A 20926-nucleotide genomic window follows, 5' to 3' on the forward strand; every position below is an offset into this window, starting at 1 on the left:
GAGGAGGAGCGTTCTAGTGCTTCAGGAATGAAATTTTAGAAGTCGCAATTAATCTAATCTCCCCTGAAGATTTTGAAAAAACAAATTTTTTTATAATTATTATTCAGTCGAATTTTTCTCAAAAACTTCGAATAAAATGTGTTTTCTATATATATAGTACCAGAAGCTTGGGAAAATATATTAAAAATCTAATTTTATATTAGTCTGTTTTCCAAAACTTATTAGGTTATAAATCCGAGTTACGTAAAACGTTACGTGAAATGATATAAGCCACAAAATGAAAAACACGTTTTGATAAATAGTAATAATAATCAATATTAATAAACTACCGGTCTTTATTATTTTGAGGGGACAAGGACAACAAGTTCAATTTTCCGATCGTCGTGATTTGTAAGCTACAACGTTAGTTGCGATTGTACGTAATTAATCTTCTATTAGAGTCTAAACTTATGTTCCTGCTTAAAAGAAAGTGGGATATTAATTATGATACATGTGAATTTGTAATTCATGCCATAAATAATATAGTATTCCCCGAGCCTACAATTCTCTGGATGCCTTTGCTCATTAAGTTGTGGGGGACCTTTTACACCAAAACGGACAAATTGTTTTTGTTTAAATGTTTTGGAATTTGTCTTTTTTGCTTCTGGGTCTGATTTATACCACAACCATCGTAACACGTAGCTCGCATGATTGAATAAAATCCATGACTTATCCGAATTAAGTTAGAAAACAAAATTGCATCCAACTTACGATTCATTTATGCGCCCATTTCGTCTAATACAAGAACACACACTCACACATATATATATATACACACACGAATTTGTTATCCTGTACACCAAGTATGCAGAGTATCATGTGCAACACTTACATGGCGATGCATGATTGATCAGCCATTTTTTAAAAAAACAAAACAAAAAATTTTGTATGGTTGTAGGCGTGCCACGTGGATATATATATATATATATATATATATATATATATATATATATATATATATATATACACACACATAGTCGGATGTGTGATTACACACCATTTTTTTTAATTATGTTAACAAAACACGTGCAATTTTGGTATTATATATGTCTTTTAATAATTTTGATTTTCTATATTATCATATTTTAATTTTTATCTTAATATACTATTTTTCGGTCATCGATCTGTGCCGCGATTTTTTTTTGTTTTAATTTTTTCCAATAAAATACATGTTGTACCACTTTCAAGTTTTATAGATAAAGAAGTAGTTGATAATTCAAAAGCTTTATTTAAAAAATAAAAATAAAAATAAAAATAAAAATAGAAAATTTCAAAACCTATAAGCTTCTTTACGCAATGGATGAACACCACTTTTGTGTGTTTAACTTGTGTTTGATATAAGTGATAAATCAAATTAATTATATTCTGAATCATAATTATAAAAAAATTAAGTTAATTAATTAATTTAATCAATAAAACGATGTATCGATTAATTAAATAATTTAATAGTGTAATAAATTAATAATAGGACATTCAAAATAAGGCGATATTATGGTAATTTTTAAAGTATCGTTACAGTGGTTTATTGTGTATTATATCTATATTATATTATTAAAAAAATCCATAATACTTACATATCAGTGTCTTGGTATGATCATTTTTCATATGTAGATATTACTTCTATTCTATATAGCTAATATATCATCGTTATCATTTGGTGTCCTTGATGAAAGTAAGATGACACGTAATTTTGAGTAAGTTTTTTGTGAGACGGTCTCACGAATATTTATCTGTGAGACAGATCAATCATATTGATATTAACAATAAAAATTAATACTTTTAGCATAAAAAGTAATACTTTTCATGGATGACACAAATAAAATTTTATTAAATATCCTTAAAAATTAATTTATCCTCATTAATTTTTATCAATTTTTAAAATCTGCCTCATATAAAAATAATAATAATATATAAATAAATAAATAATATTATAGATGGATATTAATAAAATTATTATTAGAACCATTACGAATAAAAATAATGAATACAATTATATACGTGGATTAATAACTATATTTATTTTAATACTATTAATATTATTATTATAATTTAACTAATAATTAAAAAATTATAAATATAAATATCTGTAGTACTAATAATATTAGTACTTGTTATATTTGTGATTAAAACCATATTTAATAAATAACATGTTAAAAATAATCATTCTATTATTTTCATAATGTTATGGTTTTTTCTATGTTTTTTAAATGTTGCACGTTTATTGTGTACATTTATATTAATATCGATGATATTATAATTCAAATTTAATAAATGAATATTAATTTATCGATTCTCAAATAAGTATGTACCGTGCAAGGTCATATATACACACATCTATACTATCTATACTATATTATTAAGTGTGATGACATGATAATAACTACCTAGAGATGACAGCAACTTTTTTCTCAGTTTTACCCTTATATGATACTAATATTACACTTTTGTTTTTTGTTTTTTTTTTTTTAAATTTCAACGCACACTTTTATTTTTATTTATTTTTTATTTCAACCATTCAAATATCAATTTAGTCCCTCCATAATTTGTCAAATTTCACTTTAGTCAATCGATAATGATAAAAAAGATTGTTGCGTAGGCAGAATAACTAGTATATATATATATATATATATATATATATATATATATATATATATATATATATATATATATATATATATATATATAAAGACACACATATATATACATGTGCGTGTGCATGTACGTCAATTATTTCATCGCCGATTTCTTCATTCCCTCACTCAAAAAAACGAAGAAAAGCCATCGACTTTTAATCTATACATACAAAGAAATGAGGGACGCACCTTATTCTATGGATGAATTTCACAGCCGCTTATCTCCACCAGCTTACACCACAGCGCAACCGCCGTATCCGTCGTCCAAATGCGACGTGCAGAGGTGTCCCTGGTGGCCGTATTCCAGTTCCAAAGAATTCAAGGCAAACACGGCCTTAGTCATCATCTTCCTAACATGCGCATTGATCTGTGGTCTCGCGTTCAACTCTGCCATTCGATACGTCATCCGGATTCATTACAGACGGCGGCGGGGACAACAACCACAGAATTCGGAGGATGGGAAGCAGGAGCTCGAGAACGGGGCGGGGGGAGCGGAGGCGGAAATCCTGGTCCTGGATTACACGGAGGGGATGAAGCTAGCTGGGGAAGAGACGGAGTGCATAATCTGCTTATCGGAGTTCGAAATTGGGGAGAAACTCAGGGTTTTGGAGGATTGTAAGCATGGATTCCATGTGAACTGTATCCAACAATGGCTGCTTCTGCATTCTTCTTGTCCTACTTGCAGAACCAAGTGTTTGGTGAAATCCTCGACTCCACCATGAAAACGAATCAGGCCAGCTTTCGTTAACTTACAACATTTTCCATGGCTGCCATTTTTTCTGTTCCCTAATTTGCAGAGTTTTTCTTGGTTTAGATTTAGCTTCTGCAAACTGCAACGTTGACTTCGTTGGGTGTGGCGGATAAACACAACGTAAATCCCAAATCGGTGCCTTAAAAATGAAATATTTCAATTTGGCCCCATCAAGTTCACTGATTTTGTTTTAAACAAGCTCAAACATATTAATTTCTTGTACTTTAATAAATGTGCAATTTATAATTTACACTTTTTTAAAAAATAATTACACCACTTTTTATTCTAATTTTAGGAGTGTTGAGTTAATGAACTCATTCAACCAGTGTTTTTATAACCGGACCGTTAATCGAACCGATCAAGCCTTAAAAAATGGTTCAACCGATTCAATCGAACGGTCGAACCGGATCAATAAAATTAATATTTTATTTATTTTATATAATAAATAAAATAGTAAAATATTGATTATTTATGTTTTTATAGTTTTTATAGTTTTTAAGATGAAAATTACAACAAATATCAAAATAAACATCACTTTTCAAATTCAAAAATCCAAATTACACCTAACATGTAACAAAATAGTTATGACCAAGTTTAAGTGCCCAAGAAAACATCAAGTTTAATTATACAAAAAAGTAGCAAACATCAAATTTCTTATACAAAAAAGTATCAAACATCCAGTTTCAATTTTTTTTTTATAATTTCACAGACCCGTGCGGTTCTTAAAGACCGGCCGATTTCCGGTTTTTCCTGTTTAACCGGGTTTTAACCGGTTTTTTCCGGTTAAACCTGTTTTCCGGGTTTTTACTTATCTCCGGACCGGTCTGAAGGCCGGTTCGCGGTTGAACCGGTCCGACCGGCCGGTCTGGTTTGGCCGGTCGGACCGGTTCGGAGAACAATGCATTCAACAAATTATTGAACAGTGAAGCCATTAATAATAATTAACTATTATTATTTAATTAATACAATCGAATCACCTGTTTTTTTATACAAGCAAAAAATCACAATTTTATTCTTATATATTTTTCTAATTCTGATTATAGTTTTCTATGCTCTATGTTGTCAAATTTAGATTTTAATCCGTTCTTTTTCCTCTCCAAATTTTATATCATATTCGTTATTAATTTTGGCATCCTAGAGCCGAAAACAAGAGATTTGGATCATCTATTGTGTACATAAACACAACACCAAGTGTAGTGCATTTTTTATACATTTAACGAATTTTTCATATTTGTCTGACAATACGAGAGGTCCACATGATCATTAATTGGCTATCTATATATATATATATATATATATATATATATATATATATATATATAATGCATAATATATGGTGTTGCGCTTATCCACGGGATAAGAGGATTGAAATCCGAAAGCAAGATACATGGAGTACTGATGGAAGGGGAAGATCACTCCAGTGTAAATAATAAATCCTCACTAAAAAATAAGCAAGTTGCCAACTCCAAATGTGTTAGGGCCTTCCAGTAAATAGCACTATCCCATTCAATGGCACGTGTTATTTTGTTTAAGCCCAATCGGTTGAATGGCACATTACTATTTTAATGTGTGATTTTAATTTTTTGCGATTTTATATTTATTTAGAATTTTCTTCATCCAATATTTTATCTCTCAAATTTTTTGAGATATATAATTTACAACATCCATTACGCTTCAAACATCATATAATTTGTTTTTTTTTTTAAAAAAAAAAGACAAAAACTTGTGTGAGACGGTCTCACGGGTCGTATTTGTGAGACATATATCTTATTTGAGTCATCCATGAAAAAATATTACTTTTTATGATAAGAGTATTACTTTTTATTGTGAATATCAGTAGGTTGACTCGTCTCACTTAGGATCCGTGAGACGATCTCACATGAGACCTACTCAAAAAATAAAGCTAAAAACCTTGCAATAATCAACTTATATTAGTTATAATACCACTCTAGCTGGATATTTTCATTATTTCAAATAGTGTTTTATTTTAAGGAAAATCACAATTTGTCTTTTTATGATTTTGATAATTTGTATTATCAAATTTTAATTTATTAATGTAATTTTCAATTATTGGTAAGTTTAATTATTTTTCTATTGAAGTGTTGATGTATCACTATGCACGTCATTAACATGCGCCATATGTACATCAACACAAACTCATAATTATAAAAAAAAATTAAAATCATACAAAAACAAAAATAACATATCAAAACTAAAATGTAAAACTTTATTTATGTATATCATAATCAACATCGACCGACTTATGCGTTACATGCATGTCATTTGTTATATTTCAATGTGCTTTGTTCAACATTTTGACCAAATCTGTTCTTTTTTCTTTCGAGAAAGTCTATTTCATTTTTCGATGGCAACCATTGTTATTCAAAGTAAAATCATCCAACATAGAGCCACTTGAATAAAACTTGGTTTAAATTAGAATTCTATATATATATATATATATCTATATATATATATATATATATATATATATATAAAAGTAATGAGACGGTCTCATAGAACTTTATTCACGAGACGCGTCAATAATGTCCAAATTTACAATAATAATATAGATGACTTAAACAAGAGATATGTCTCATGAATAAAGATCCGTGAAATCGTAGTTTAGTGTATGTACATAGGCTTGTTGGATTTGTTTGATATCGTTTGGTACATGTCAAGATTTATAACTCAAGCCAAATGCTAGATTTGGCAATGCTGGACAAAAGAATCTACAGATAAGCCATGTAAAACCTAACTTTCTTATATGAAAACTATAATGACTGACTGATTCGGTCTGAGGTAATTAATTAACCTCAACCCTTTTCCTCTTCTTCTCTATCCCCCTTTGAACTTCCATTAATCTCACACCAAAAAGCATAGGCCCCTCATGTTCATAATTTTCTTCTTCAACGGCTACCAATTCAAGAAGTTGTTTACATTTGCTCTTGGCGATTTCGAGCTCGAAATTCAGGACCCCATTTTCTTGCCTGAGCCTTTTGTTTTCACATATCAGAGAGGTATGTTCCGATGATGAAGTTGACGACGACCGTTGATCTTCATCCGATATTTGAGTTTGGCGTTGTACGTTGTTCAGTGGCTTGTTGGACAATGCCCTTCTTCTGCGAATCTCACATAGTTGGTCTTTCTCGCCCTTGCGGAACATCTCATTGCTGAACTCCCACCGGCGGTTTGTTGCAACCTTACGAAAACCCTATATTTGTATATATAAAACAAAAAATATTAATAAGAAGAATATTGTATTGGAATCTGATCAATGATTTTTAAAAATAAATCGAATTATATATATATATATATTGAAACAGAATATTGCTTACACATGGATCGATCCTTTTAAATTTCATTTTCCTATTAATTCGAATACGAAACTTATAACATACGTAAGTGTTGAGCTGCCTAATGAAGCTGGAGAAATTGCTGTGCTTGAACAGTGTGAGAAGGAGGTCCCGCGCGAATTCCGCCGTCTGCCACACAATGAACGTCGTGCCGTCGGCGTTCCACGATATGACCTTGTCGGTGGCCGGATCATCCACCACCATGTATGTCTTCACCAAGAAAGGCGAAGCCGTAGCATTCCGAACATATTCCGCCAAACTCTTTTCGTCACTTGGATGATCGCACACCTCCATCATCATACAGCTAACGACTTGATCTAGCTTGTTAGTCAAAATCAAGTACCCCTTCGATCTACTATATATATATATATATATATATATATATATATATATAAACACACACGCTTGATTAATGAAAACAATAAGGGAAGAGAAACTGTGAGTTAGAAGGAATGATATTTAGTGGTCGAGGAGGAGAAGAAGGGCAGTCAGAAACTCCCAAATTAACCCAACAATAGAAACCCAATACGACTCCACGGTTCATGAGAATTGCAACAGCTGCTTTTTCCTTTTGTCTCTCTTCTCCATATAAACAACCAAACATTTGGTTTTCGTGTTATATATTTATTTATATATGTGTCTGTGTGTGTCAATGCCTGTCTGGATGTGTCGCTGGATGTGTCGCTGGATTAATTATGTGGTCGAAAACCATACATAGTGTGTTTTTATGTATATCGTGTGTTTGTATATATATATATATATATATATATATATATATATATATATATATATATATATATATATATATATATATATGAGTAAGTCTTTTGTGAGACGATCTCACAAATCTTTATTTGTGAGACGAGCTAAACCTACCGGTATTCACAATAAAAAGTAATAGAGTGAGTCTCATGTGAGACCGTCTCAGAGATCATAATCTGTGAGACGGGTCAACCCTACCCATATTCACAATAAAAAGTAATAATCTTAGCATAAAAAGTGATACTTTTTCATGGGTAACCCAAATAAGAGATCTGTCTCACAAATACGACCCGTGAGACCGTCTCACACAAGTTTTTGCCAAAGTAATACTCTTAGCATAAAAAGTAATATTTATACTTTTTCATAGATGACCCAAATAAGATATCTGTTTCACAAAATACGATCCGCGAGACTGTCTCACACAAGTTTTTGCCTTTATTATATAAGTATTCTTGTTTAAAAATTTTGGAAATTAAATTTAGAAAAATTAAATATCAAATAAATCTTTTCGTCTAACAACTATGATAATGTGATTGAGGTGGTGGAGGTGATTCTATTGTTTGGATAAATAATTGCGTGTTTTGAGGTATTGTTATAACAAAATAGAGATATTTTAGTCATTCTAGAAAAAAATCATTACAATATTGCGTGTGTATCTATTAGTACAAAAACTCTTGTGAGACGGTCTCACAGATCAATTTCGTGGGTCGAATCTCTTATTTTGTCATCTATGAAAAAATATTAATTTTTATGCTAAGAGTATTACTTTTTATTGTGAATATCGGTATAGTTGACACGTCTCACAGATAAAAATTCGTGAGACCGTCTCACAAGAGACTTACTCATCTGTTAGACCCAACTTTAATTTATAGTGTGTGTATGTATTTATTTAATGTTATATGTTGTATTATTATTCAAAGGAAAGTTATATTTAAAAAAAGTTAAAAAAAAAAAATTTAAGATTTTAGTTGTCGCTATTCAAAGAGGTATTTTAGAATATTGAAGTTGGTATTGTAGTCATTGATGCTAGAGGTGCAATCGAGTCGAACTCGAGTTCGAATAAATTTTATTTTTACTGCTCGAACTCGATCAAGCAATCAACTTCATGATCGAATTCGAGTCATGCATATATCGAGTTACTCGAACTTGAAAAGCTTGAAAATAAAACATAGATGTTTTATAATTTAAATTACATAATTCTAAATAAATAAACACACACACACACACATATATATATATATATATATATATATATATATATATATATATATATATATATATATATATATATATATATATATATATATATATATATATATATTCGAGTAGCTCGCGTATTAGACACAATTAATGTCCGAGATACTTGAATTCGAGCTCGATCAAATAAAGTTCAAGTCGATTTTGACCGAACTACTAATAGTATCTTGATTCATTTTTAATAGGGATTAAAATTTTTCCTACGGGCGCCCTGTGAAGTAAACCCGGAATGGGACGAGTTCAGGTATACGTTTTCAGGTATATGTTCAAGTTCGGAGATTTTTCAAATCCCCGCAACAATTTTTCCTAACAATAATATAACTCTTCCAAACCAACCCCATTAATAATAATAATAATAATAATAATAATAATAATAATAATAATAATATAATTTTTCCTAACAAGTAACAAATCAGAAAAAAAAATATATGTGATCCTCAAATTTCGTTCACGATCTCACTCACGATAATGATTTGTTTCTTTTTTCTTTTATATTAAACCATGAATTATTAGTGTTTGTATTGTTTACGTAATATTATTATTGTATCAATATTTTCTAAGTAAATTGGTATTTGAAGCGGTGATCGTGAGGACAAGGATGTAGATTTAATCTCTGCGGGGTTGGGGATGCGAGGATGAGGATGACAAACTTATCCCAATATGTTTCTAGACTATTTGAAACGAGGATATGGACATATACAGATGAAGATTTATAGGTGGTTTGCAGAGTTTATAAGTTCTAAAAAACAACTTATAAGTTGTTTCAAGACTTATAAGTTCTCATAATTTGTTAGATAAAAAAAGTTACAAACAAATTATATGCTATCAAAATAAGTTGTTTGGCAGTTTATAAGATGTTTTAAATAAGTTTAGTCAAATATCTTCTTAATTCTCGCAGAGTCGAGGATGATGATTTCCCAAATAGATAGTGTGGGGATCCGGACACTAATCAAGTTCTTAATCATCATTGGGACTAATTAATCAATTTATAAAACAGGGTCTAAAAATTTTTCTTTTTAAATTTGCGGAACGTAGTGAAATAAAACATATATACATCTCAGTATATAAAATACAAATCCTGTATTACAAAGCATTTATTCAAACTAGAGTTTAACATCTAATATCAAGTATTCAAACCCTATCTCAGATCAAAGTCCGAAGTCTCCACTCTAACTCGATCTCTCCTCATCTCCTCGACCCTGAACATGTCCCACCTGTTGTCAAGTACACATACAGACAAGACAACAGTCGGATAAACCGGTGAGAATAACTCCCAGTATAAATCAATGAAACATGCAATCATATAACAAATATAAAGCATGTAATCAGGTATCAACAATATGTAACGAATCTGAAACATAATCAATATCAAACTGTCGACAATACTCGTAGCTACATCATTCAGACTAGACTCAATCCTAGTCTAGGGATCCCGATTCCAGAAGTTGGCATGCATATATCGACTAACAGTAATAGAAAAGACTCCAGTTCTATCCACGCCGATATGGTATCGATCAACAGTAATAGAAAAGACTCCAGTTCTATTCACATCGATACGGTATCGATTACCAGTAATAGAGGAAGCTATTATTCTATCCACATCAATATAGTACCGATTAACAGTAATAGAAGCAACTCTAATTCTATCCACATCGATATGACATCGATTAACAGTAATAGAAGAGCTACTAATCTATCCACATCGATACAATACTGATTAACAGTAATAGAAAAAGCCACCATCCTATCCACATCGATAGCCAAACATCCAGTGACAGACTTTGGCACATCCGCCAATACACCATCTTATGACATCGTGCAATGTGCCCGTGGTGATCCCACCACTAACGGCACTTCTGTCATAAGATGACTCCTCTAATATCTGTAATCTATAACTCAAGAAACAAGTATATCAATCAATCAATGCAAATATCAATGCAATAAAGTAAAGTATATGATTTAGGGAAACCCAAGTCTAAACCGACTCAAGTTCATCTCCCAATACCACATTGACTTATACCTTTCCTTCGTCGGTTTCTGGCTCAGTCGAAGTCCTGAACTCACAATCTGTCTGGTACTGACAATATCAATAATCTCATATCAATATACTAGTCAATTCCATAACAATCTGATCAATCTGGATTTAATTCAAAATCAATGGTATAACGGTACAATTTAATATCCCCGTTAATACCAATTCACCAGATAACAGTTACAATCTATAACTCATATCACATACAATCCGTAATCCCGCCACAATTCAAATCTTTCCGGTATCAACCGATTATAATCAGAAATTCATAACAATTCCATAATCAGTCTATTTCTTAATCTGACTTCGATTCTATGATGTCTAACATGTCAAGAACATCATATATGAATCTTATTCCATTCTGACAATAGCATACTTTCAAAGCATGTCAAAACGTAGCAAAACTTACGTCAAAGTGTAGCATACGCTGATAGGATTGCAATACTGAAGTCAGATTACAATTCAGACGGACGGATTTCGCACAATCTCGATCCTAAGATTCAAGGACCAAATTTGATAGCGTTTCCTCGATTTCCCGTTTTTCTATTCTTAACAAATGTATATATATATATATATATATATACACACCTCGTACATGCATCCAGCCACCCGGCACATTTTCTGATTGCATGCCTCGCGCTCGGGCGGTAATAAATTACCGCTCGAGCGCGACCTCCTCTGTCCAACGCTCGGCGTACTACACCTTGGCGCTCGGGCGGTTAAAACCTACCGCCCGGGCGCCACACATTCTGCCCGAACATCTCCTATGGAGCATTGGCGCTCGAGCGGTCAAGAATCACCGCTCGGGCGCCACACTCTCTGCCCACTTTCTCAAATTTCACATGTACTCTTATTTTCGTGTCCCGATTAATCCTTTCATAATCATATCAAATTTATAACTCAATAATTACAGATTACCAGGATTAAATTTCCGGGCATTACAGATAGAACAATACATGGGGCGGGAATGAAAATTTAACCCCCTCGTAGACGGAGATGGAGAATCTCTAATTTGAAAAAACGAGGGATTGAGAGGAGAATCAAGGCGCGCTTTATATTCGAGGACGGAGATGAGGAAGGCATTCTCGCCCCCGCCCCACCTCACTCCCACCCACTCCATTATCATCCCTAATTTGTACCTTTAGGCATAGTTTGGTACATATGATAGGATAAGCATGTGATATATAATATAATGATAAGTTAAGGAAAAATAAGATGTAGGATATTATATTTAATATTTGGTATGATTTTAATAAGAGTGATTAAATTTATATATTAGATTATAATGACAAAATTAACCTTATCATAATAAATTTTATAATTTCAAAGTTGTTGCTTGAGTTCATATTTTTTATTTGTTCATGTGCCGATAGTGCTTGCATGATTTATTTATTTTTATCTAATTTTATATATTATATAATATGATAATTGAGCCCTTGATTTTGTGAGTCAGGTCAAATATCAATTTTTAATGTTAATCGGCTGATACTAATAATGACAAAATTTATATATTAGATTATAATGACAAAATTAACATTATCATAATAAATTTTATAATTTCAAAGTTGTTGTTTGAGTTCATATTTTTTATTTGTTCATGCGCCGATAGTGCTTGCATGATTTATTTATTTTTATCTAATTTTATATATTATATAATATGATAATTGAACCCTTGATTTTGTGAGTCAAGTCAAATATCAATTTTTAATGTTAATCGGCTGATACTAATAATTTTATTGAGATTTATAAAAATTATTTGTATAATTATCTCGAATTCATTTATATAATTATCATATTATATAATATATAAAAATAAATAAAAATATTTTAATTTCTACCTACCAGCATAGATTTATAAAAATCATTTATAAATTGAGGGTAATTAAGTCATTTGTAGTGTATTTTATTCTTAAATAAAAATTATCACACTTAATCGAAGTGATATTTTATCCTTCTAAAAAATTATTTATCAAGGGCCCATGTTATTATCATGAGCTTTTATAAATGTGCCAAACATGAGATAAGAAGTATTATTTATCAATCTCTCTTATCTCATGTATCAAACTATGCCTTAGTTCAGGAGTTGAGACTCACTTTGATATACAATATAAATGTGCAGTATTAATCGTATAACATGTATATTTGCAGTTTTTATTTCAAAAAAAAAAAATCCGATAGTTAAAAACTGAAGAATTTTTTGATTAAAAAATAAATTAAAAATAAATTTAAAAAATATCGTAAAATATATTATTTAAAGTCTAATATCTTTTATATTTTTTGGATTTTGAGAAGTGTTTCATATCTAAATATATTTTAATTGAGTATTAATTATTCACTATTCAAAACGTGTCGGAAGTTCTTAATATCATACGGCAGCTGAGATTCATTAACTTCCAATTTAATTGTCAATTCATTTCTTTTTTAATGTGCATGCTTTGCCTAACATATATAATATTTTTTCCTAATCTAAAAAATTCAATACTCTATAAGCTGTGAGTATTAAATCATGTCGTTAAGCTAACTAGAGAGCCCTTTACAATTTATCGAACATCCGTTGAGAAACACTAATTAGCTTGCTGTAAAAGTGATTGAAAAATGATGTTTAAATTGCTATACGATTTTTTTTAAAAAAAAGAGTTTTATCGTCACCATTAACTATCTTTATTTAAAATCGATAAACGTGTGATCATATAATTGGTATCAGAGAAAAATCACATATTCGATTTTGAAATATTGCAACGCGTGCAATCGTTGTAAAGAGAATTGTTCAGAAATAAGAATTGTCCATATGAGTACATTAATCAAAATGTGGTGTTTGAGCTGCTGTAAGGATTAAAAGAATTGAAGTCACGTCATTATAACTAACTGTTAGTTTATGTAAAGGGACATACGTTTCGATTCGACGTTATAGACTAATTAAACTTTACATGACATTATTCAATAAATTTTGGATATTAAATGTTCACGTTTTGTTAGTTACCCATAAAAGTTGTACCCAACATTTAAACATTATGAAAATTTATTTCTATTTATTGTCTATGCGTAAGCAAGTATTTATTTATTATTAGAGGTTGAAAATTAAGCTTACCTAACTAACACTTTAAATTGAGCGGTCTCATGTGAGATCGTGGATTTTAATTTGTGAGATAGGTCAATTCTACCGATATTCACAATAAAAAGTAATACTCTTAGCATAAAAATCAATATTTTTTCATGGATGACCCAACTAAAAGACATGTCTCACAAATACAACCCGTGAGACCGTCTCACACAAGTTTTTGCTTTTTAAAGAGTGTGTCTCATGTGAGACCGTATCACGGATCTTAATCTGTGAGAATGTCAATTAATTATATAATAATTTATTAAATTAATTTAATAAATTATTATATAATTTAATGTGTGTATGATTTAAGAAGGATTCAACCTTTTTTCTTCAAAATATCTAATAAATTATATAATAAGATTTACTGTTAATTTAATAATTATTTATTATTTAGAAAAATATGGTACAGATTATGAGTGAGAGAACAAATACTAATAAGCCTCTAGTTTGGAACCTTACAATATGTTCAACATGTTATCCATTCTCCAAAACCAATGGCCATTGCTCCCTCTCCCAAGCTAGCAAACTCCGTCGTATCCAGAGCCGGAGCTGATTTCGAGGCGGGATTCCGGATACGAGCCGCCGCCCAATCGGCTCAGCCAGTTCCTATACCCTCAATGGCCACCCCTTCCACTCTCTACAGCGTTCTTCTTCCAGCTCGGGCCAATATGATCTTCTTCAAAGGTGGTTCGGCGCGCCGGCAGGACTATCGGCTCGGTTCAGCTGGTGTTTCGACTCGCTTAAATCGCCGTTTTCCTGGTCGCAACTTTCGCGCCTCCTCCGCGGAAGAACAGCCTACCTCTTCAGGTATCTTATTCTGTTTATGCGTGTGCTAATGCAGCCTGGTTCTGTTTGTAGTTCTGTAAAGTTCTGTGCATTTTGAGGTTAGGTTGAAATTTTTCTGCTGTTGAGGCTGCAAGCAATGGTTTGTTCTGATTAGAAGCAAAATGTTGCTATAAGCACAAATCCTGATCGCTGTGTTATTCATTTTTTATGCAGAAATAAGGAATTTTCTGAGTTTGAGTTGAAATTAAGTTATGTATATACTCTTTAAATGTATTGATTTCTTTTCCTTTGGCAGCCCAGGATCTTGAGAATGTGGTAATTATAGGATCAGGTCCTGCAGGGTACACAGCAGCTATATATGCGGCTCGAGCTAATTTGAAGCCTGTAGTCTTTGAGGGATACCAAGTAGGTGGTGTTCCAGGGGGCCAATTGATGACCACCACTGAAGTGGAAAATTTTCCTGGTTTTCCGGATGGAATAACTGGTCCAGACTTAATGGATAGGTATATATCTGACCGTCATTGGTCCTTACTGATATTCACATTATTTGCGTTGAAGCAAAGAAGATTGTTGTCTTGGTTGTCCTCATTTGACTAGGATGCGAAGGCAAGCTGAGCGTTGGGGAGCTGAATTGTTTCAAGAAGATGTCGAATTCATTGACGTGAATAGCAGACCTTTTACAGTAAAAAGTAGTGATCGCAAGGTGATACATTCTTGCAGTGGATAGCATCTTTGATAACCAGCACTAAATGTTGCAGTAGTTGGACAAAAATTTCATCTTGGCATGAAATTGAGGGCATTATGCATGATACTTGATAGAAAATAGAAATACGACGTTCTCACGTGAAGTTTTCTTTTCAACATTTGATAAATATGATTCTTATGTTGTGATTTAGTATATACGCTATTTTAATGCCTGCGATTTCCACAGTGTCTGGGTGAGGATCCGTAGCATTTCAAATATTGGTTGTGTTGTCATGTTTCTCCTAAAATGGATCAGCATGATAATACCATCCTATTCTCTGGAGTAGCTCAGACAGTTACATTTTATGGCATTACTTCATCCACCTGTTGAAGTTTTAGGCTTTGTATCCAATAGCCATTTCATCTGACAAATGTCAGTTTTCATATCACTATCACACTATTAAATACACATTTGAAGTTGCATGGTCCATAAAACCTTGTGAATGTTATGTGTCATCAGATTCAAGAATATTATGATTAAATAATACTTAAATATGTGTACTTATAGAAACTGTAGTTTTTTAGCTCTTCTTTTGTTAAGATATCATGAATGTACTAAGTCATCATTTAAGGAGCACGATTTCCATCTGACGACAGATTTACTATTGCAAATTTGGCAAAAAAAATTGTACGTAAAAACTTGAATTGCACCACTGGTTGTCCTGTTATTCAGGTAAAATGCAACAGTATCATATATGCTACTGGAGCAACTGCAAAGAGGCTGAGATTACCTCGAGAAGATGAATTCTGGAGTAGAGGAATAAGTGCATGTGCAATCTGTGATGGGGCATCCCCATTGTTTAAAGGTCAAGTCCTTGCTGTGGTTGGTGGAGGTGATACAGCCACAGAGGAAGCATTATACTTGACCAAGTATGCTCGTCATGTCCACTTGCTCGTTCGTAAGGACCAACTGAGGGCATCAAAAGCAATGCAAGATAGGTGAGCAAGATTGTATACTTCTGACGCATCTGCTCATGTTGTTTGATTTGCTCTTGTAATGAATTAATTCAATTAGTGAATAATCTGAAAATCATTAGTGGAATATTATTGAGGTTATTGTAATGATGTCATAGAGTGTGGGTTAAGTTAGTCTTCTTGTAATGTTGTTGCGGATTACTTATCCGCGCAATTGGTGTAACATTAAATTATTATAATACATCTAGTTTTCTATCCAAAAAAAAAATTAGTGGAATATTATTGTCTACGTGGGGAACTCTTTTTTAATTAGTTTTTCCACTTTCAAATGTCAGAAAAATTTTGCTAAGAAATCTGGTTCTTTCTTCTTACTCTTTTTGCGTAAATTTGGAGTTTTCACATTAAATTTATCTCCAGAATATCCTGAACCTCCTTTCTTTTGCTAATTCTTACGCTGCATAAGATGTAATAAGGCACCTGAACCCAGTCATTCTCTCTCCTATGCACTTTTCTGGCAATGTTATTATTAAAGTTTCTTCTTTCATTGGATATCTATTTTGCGGCGAACGGATCTTATCTTGAAAGCTAATGACAGAAAGAAAAATAGGTTTTTCGTGTAGGGTTATGTGGATTCATGCTCAGTTCATCAAGTTGGCCGGTGGCTTGTTACCGTATGTATAGAGAAGTGTAAAACAGCAGTTCTAATTTTTCCACATTATTATACTAATTCTGCCTCCTATACAGTGAATCTAAAAAATCAATAAATAATTGTTGGTCGAGCAACTCAACCTCTTTGGAAGTGAAATAAACCTTACTTTTTTTTCATATTTGTTGAAGTCTGTGATGACTGTTGTTGCAAGTTGCAACTTCATGAAGAAAGATCTATTGATTTGTGAAGAATTCATATATTTGTTTCATTTAGAAGTATATAGCTCTTTGTCTCTTTGACACTGAGATGTGGTGTCTTGAATTTGATGATGTATCTTTTTTATACTGGTTTTTGCTTCGCTTAGCCATTGTTGGTTAATGCTTCCTGGTTGTACCACGAAGTGGAAATATTGACGTTGATAGTTTATCAGGTCAAAGCACTTGAATAGCTCCTCTTGATTTTTGTGGCATTATGATGTCTGGATGGGCTGTCTGTTTTCATGTTTTATTCATGATATTTTAAATTTTATACAGACTAATTGAATTTTCTGCATGTCTTCCATGTATGTTTCTCTTGACTGTCTTTCAGGTCCCTGAATGTTTGCTTAACAGGTTGATTATGGCGAATGTTTCAGAGTATTTAACAACCCAAATGTCACCGTCCATTTCAATGCTGAAACCGTGGATGTCGTCAGCAACACGAAAGGGCAGATGTCGGGCATATTGATCAGAAACATCAATACTAAAGAAGAATCAGTTTTAGACGCAAAAGGCTTATTCTATGGAATAGGTCATTCGCCAAATAGCCAGTTGTTGGAAGGACAAGTTGATCTTGATGCCGCGGGCTATATTTTGGTTGATGAGGGTTCTGCAAATACTTCGGTGGAAGGTGTATTTGCTGCTGGAGATGTGCAGGTAAAATATGTCTAGAATATTTATTTTCCTGCATCATTCAGTATGATTAATCTTTCCATACTATTTGTGCTTATTTGTTACAATTGTGCTTAAAATATGTCTAGAATATTTTTTTCCTGCATCATTTCAATGTGATTGATTTTTCGATACTATTTATGCTTACTTGTTACAATTGTGCTTTGTTAATTTGACTTAGTGCATAATCCATATTTGTATTCTTGGAGAAAGTCTATTCTGCACAAACTACAGGTCTCAGTGCCCCGACACATGCCTGAGGCATTATTCCCCAAATCATCCATGGATCAATTTACTGCTGGATTTTCCAGTTGAGGATAATTTTCCCATTGTGTTATAGGCACGCTTTTTCTCACAATAAAACATCTCTATTGAGTTTAATCTGGCTCTGTATTACATTGAGAGCTCTTGTTTGTAAGTTCTATGCCTGTGTCTTCTGTGTATTGTTTCATTTCTACCCTAAGACATGTATTGCAAAATGTTGGACATGGTTCATTTTCGCCAATATTTTTTCTGTGAAACTTCTTCGTAATAGAGTTTGTGAGTGGTATAACATAAAATATTATGACTAGTATGTCCGTGTGATTTGCCCGATTGAGACCGAGCATCTGCAACAAGGATTTCTTAGTTTGAGTTTTATTTTTTTATTCTTCAGTTGCATCCATCTTAGTTATGCTTCTCTTGTTTCTGTTTTAGTATCACAATTTTGTTATCTGTGACTAGGATCATGAATGGAGACAAGCAGTAACGGCAGCTGGATCAGGATGTATCGCAGCTTTATCAGTGGAAAGGTATCTTACAAGCAAAGGTCTGCTGATCGAATTTCACCAGGTAGGTAAAATTTTTTGGATCCGCTAATGGAGAATATTTATCCATCAGGACACACTTCCCATGCACAAAAAAACAACTACATTTGTGAGAAATGAGAATGCTTCCGATTCTGTAGTCTATAAGCTACCTTCTGCAGATAATTTAATGTTCCGTGGACCATTTTCAGCTTAAAATCGGCTTGTGTAAATAAACGTGCAAAACCATGCTAATAGTCTTATGCAAAGTCACTGGAAAGGCGAAAGGACAAATGAGAATCGATGACCGTGTAGCAATTGCAAAATCTAAATGTGACGAATAATATATTGTTTCCATCTGTTTCACTTTTGCAGCCGGCCACTGAAGAGGTTAAGAAAGAACTCACTGACAGAGATGTAATAGAAGGTTTTGATATTACACTCACAAAGCACAAGGGCCAGGTATGAGACCCGGGTCCATAAGCTTCTAAAGTCAACCCGCTCATTGAAATTAATGTTGTAATTTTTAAGTCTTTTTCTTTTCCCTATGCAGTATGCTTTACGGAAGTTGTATCATGAAAGCCAAAGAGTTGTTTGCGTTCTATACACAGCACCTACATGTGGTCCTTGTCGGACATTGAAACCAATTCTTAGCAAGGTGAGTCATTCACTCCAACTTGAGAAGAAACTGTCTCTAAATTATTCACCCATTTTTCATAAAATAATTATTTATGTACCTTTTTACATTCACAGTTTTCTTGCTCTCTGTTTTCATCTAATGTTTGGCTTTGTTTTTAGAGTTTTCTAATAAATAATTAGTAAAACATGTTGGCCTGTGTGATGTATAATGCTTTATTTTTCGAGAGGAGACTCGTCTCCATTTGTGATAGTTGTAAGAATAGATATGATATAGGAAAAATTTCTTTGAAGGTAATGATTATTCAGGGGGTAATATTTCCTTTCATCACCTTGATTCAATTGTCGTTATTATGTCCAAAATAATATTTTTAATTTGGACCCAAAAATAGCTATTCTATAATGTGTCTATGATTCTTGTAAGAAACGAAATCTGAAGACTGCTGGACCCTACCAAAGCAGATGACATAGAGAACTATGAAACACGAAGTGCTTATGTTTGATTATGATGCACGCCTTAAAAAAATTTGAATCCACAGTTTATATTGGTCGTTGAAGAACTGTGCTCTGAACTGGTCTGGCAGGTAATAGATGAATTCGACCAGAGTGTCCACTTTGTTGAGATTGACATTGAGGAAGATCCAGAGATTGCGGAGGCCGCTGGAATCATGGGTACACCTTGTGTACAGTTTTTCAAGAACAAAGAAATGCTAAAGTATGTTTTATATCATCTTTTTCTTTTTTGAATTCATGTTTTGCGTCCTCCACCCAAATAAATCATCCGCCTTCACCCCTACTTGTCCCACTGCATTCCTCATGCCAAGTATTTTTACATCAACTCGATTCAATGGTGTTGTAAATGAAAACCACAAGACTCATCAATCATCATTTGCATATTCTGCATGCAGGACTATATCGGGTGTAAAGATGAAGAAAGAGTACAGGGAATTAATCGAAGCAAATAAATGAGTGTAAGCTCCATTGCTATGCTCACTGTAGGGCTTGTATTTTTGCATTTTTACGTTGCCTCGTTCCAAATTCGATTCAATTTTGATAATATCTAAAAAAGGTAGATGAATATGCCATGTATTTTCCAGGTAGTGGTGTGAGTTTTACTATACATTCAGAATGGTCTCCCATAAGTAATAATGTCCCTATTTCTTTTTTTGCAGCACATTGTAACATTTTTTAAAAGTTAAAATTTGGCAATTTGATTTGGGATTTTCGTACATAGATTTGAGTAATGGCCTAATGGGTTTCTGATTATTTATTTTATCAAATTAAAGATTTGAAATTTATTGTTGAAGCTGAAAAATTATTGAAGTAGACACGAAATTTAATGCATGAATCCGAAAATTGTTAAATAAGTTAAAACAAATACTTACCATTAATATAAATTCCTTGATTTCCAAATTAATTTAATCGGTGTTCAAATATAGCCATAACCTTTAGTAACGCACAAGTGAATTTTATATAATGCATTTTGTTCCTTTGTAATTCTTCAAGCCATGCACGTTACACAACCCACTCTGAATATGATTTACTCACTGCA

General features: G+C 32.5%; 3 protein-coding genes across 3 annotated transcripts; 2 read left to right on the forward strand and 1 right to left on the reverse strand.

Annotated features, from left to right (window-relative positions):
- Nucleotides 1-2740: 2740 nt before the first annotated feature.
- Nucleotides 2741-3597, forward strand: LOC140842831 (RING-H2 finger protein ATL79-like). Its single transcript, XM_073211021.1, has one exon. It carries the CDS (start codon nucleotides 2744-2746, stop codon nucleotides 3392-3394), a length of 651 nt encoding a protein of 216 aa, XP_073067122.1. The 5' UTR covers nucleotides 2741-2743; the 3' UTR covers nucleotides 3395-3597.
- A 2382-nt stretch (nucleotides 3598-5979) lies between these two features.
- LOC140803792 (heat stress transcription factor B-3-like) lies at nucleotides 5980-7420 on the reverse strand. The gene is made up of 2 exons (XM_073159666.1): nucleotides 6822-7420; nucleotides 5980-6634 (listed from the first exon to the last, which is right to left on the reverse strand). Exons 1-2 carry the CDS (start codon nucleotides 7074-7076, stop codon nucleotides 6227-6229), a joined length of 663 nt encoding a protein of 220 aa, XP_073015767.1. The 5' UTR covers nucleotides 7077-7420; the 3' UTR covers nucleotides 5980-6226.
- A 6962-nt stretch (nucleotides 7421-14382) lies between these two features.
- LOC140842832 (thioredoxin reductase NTRC) lies at nucleotides 14383-20583 on the forward strand. Its single transcript, XM_073211022.1, has 10 exons — nucleotides 14383-14737; nucleotides 15012-15219; nucleotides 15314-15419; nucleotides 16134-16399; nucleotides 17659-17938; nucleotides 18677-18784; nucleotides 19114-19200; nucleotides 19292-19396; nucleotides 19959-20089; nucleotides 20283-20583. The coding sequence occupies exons 1-10, from the start codon at nucleotides 14425-14427 to the stop codon at nucleotides 20341-20343; spliced, it is 1665 nt and encodes a 554-aa protein (XP_073067123.1). The 5' UTR covers nucleotides 14383-14424; the 3' UTR covers nucleotides 20344-20583.
- The last annotated feature ends 343 nt before the right edge of the window (nucleotides 20584-20926 follow it).

This window comes from Primulina eburnea, chromosome 10 (genome assembly GCF_022965805.1).
Source record: "Primulina eburnea isolate SZY01 chromosome 10, ASM2296580v1, whole genome shotgun sequence".
In the NCBI taxonomy this organism is placed as follows: domain Eukaryota; kingdom Viridiplantae; phylum Streptophyta; class Magnoliopsida; order Lamiales; family Gesneriaceae; genus Primulina; species Primulina eburnea.

Coding starts and splice junctions, on each gene's coding strand:
- LOC140842831 (XM_073211021.1), top strand. CDS start 2,744: ATGTGCGTGTGCATGTACGTCAATTATTTCATCGCCGATTTCTTCATT.
- LOC140803792 (XM_073159666.1), bottom strand. CDS start 7,076: ATGATGATGGAGGTGTGCGATCATCCAAGTGACGAAAAGAGTTTGGCG. Junction 6,635..6,821: donor TTAGGCAGCTCAACACTTAC/GTATGTTATAAG, acceptor ATACAAATATAG/GGTTTTCGTAAGGTTGCAAC.
- LOC140842832 (XM_073211022.1), top strand. CDS start 14,425: ATGGCCATTGCTCCCTCTCCCAAGCTAGCAAACTCCGTCGTATCCAGA. Junction 16,400..17,658: donor TCAAAAGCAATGCAAGATAG/GTGAGCAAGATT, acceptor CGAATGTTTCAG/AGTATTTAACAACCCAAATG. Junction 17,939..18,676: donor TTGCTGCTGGAGATGTGCAG/GTAAAATATGTC, acceptor ATCTGTGACTAG/GATCATGAATGGAGACAAGC.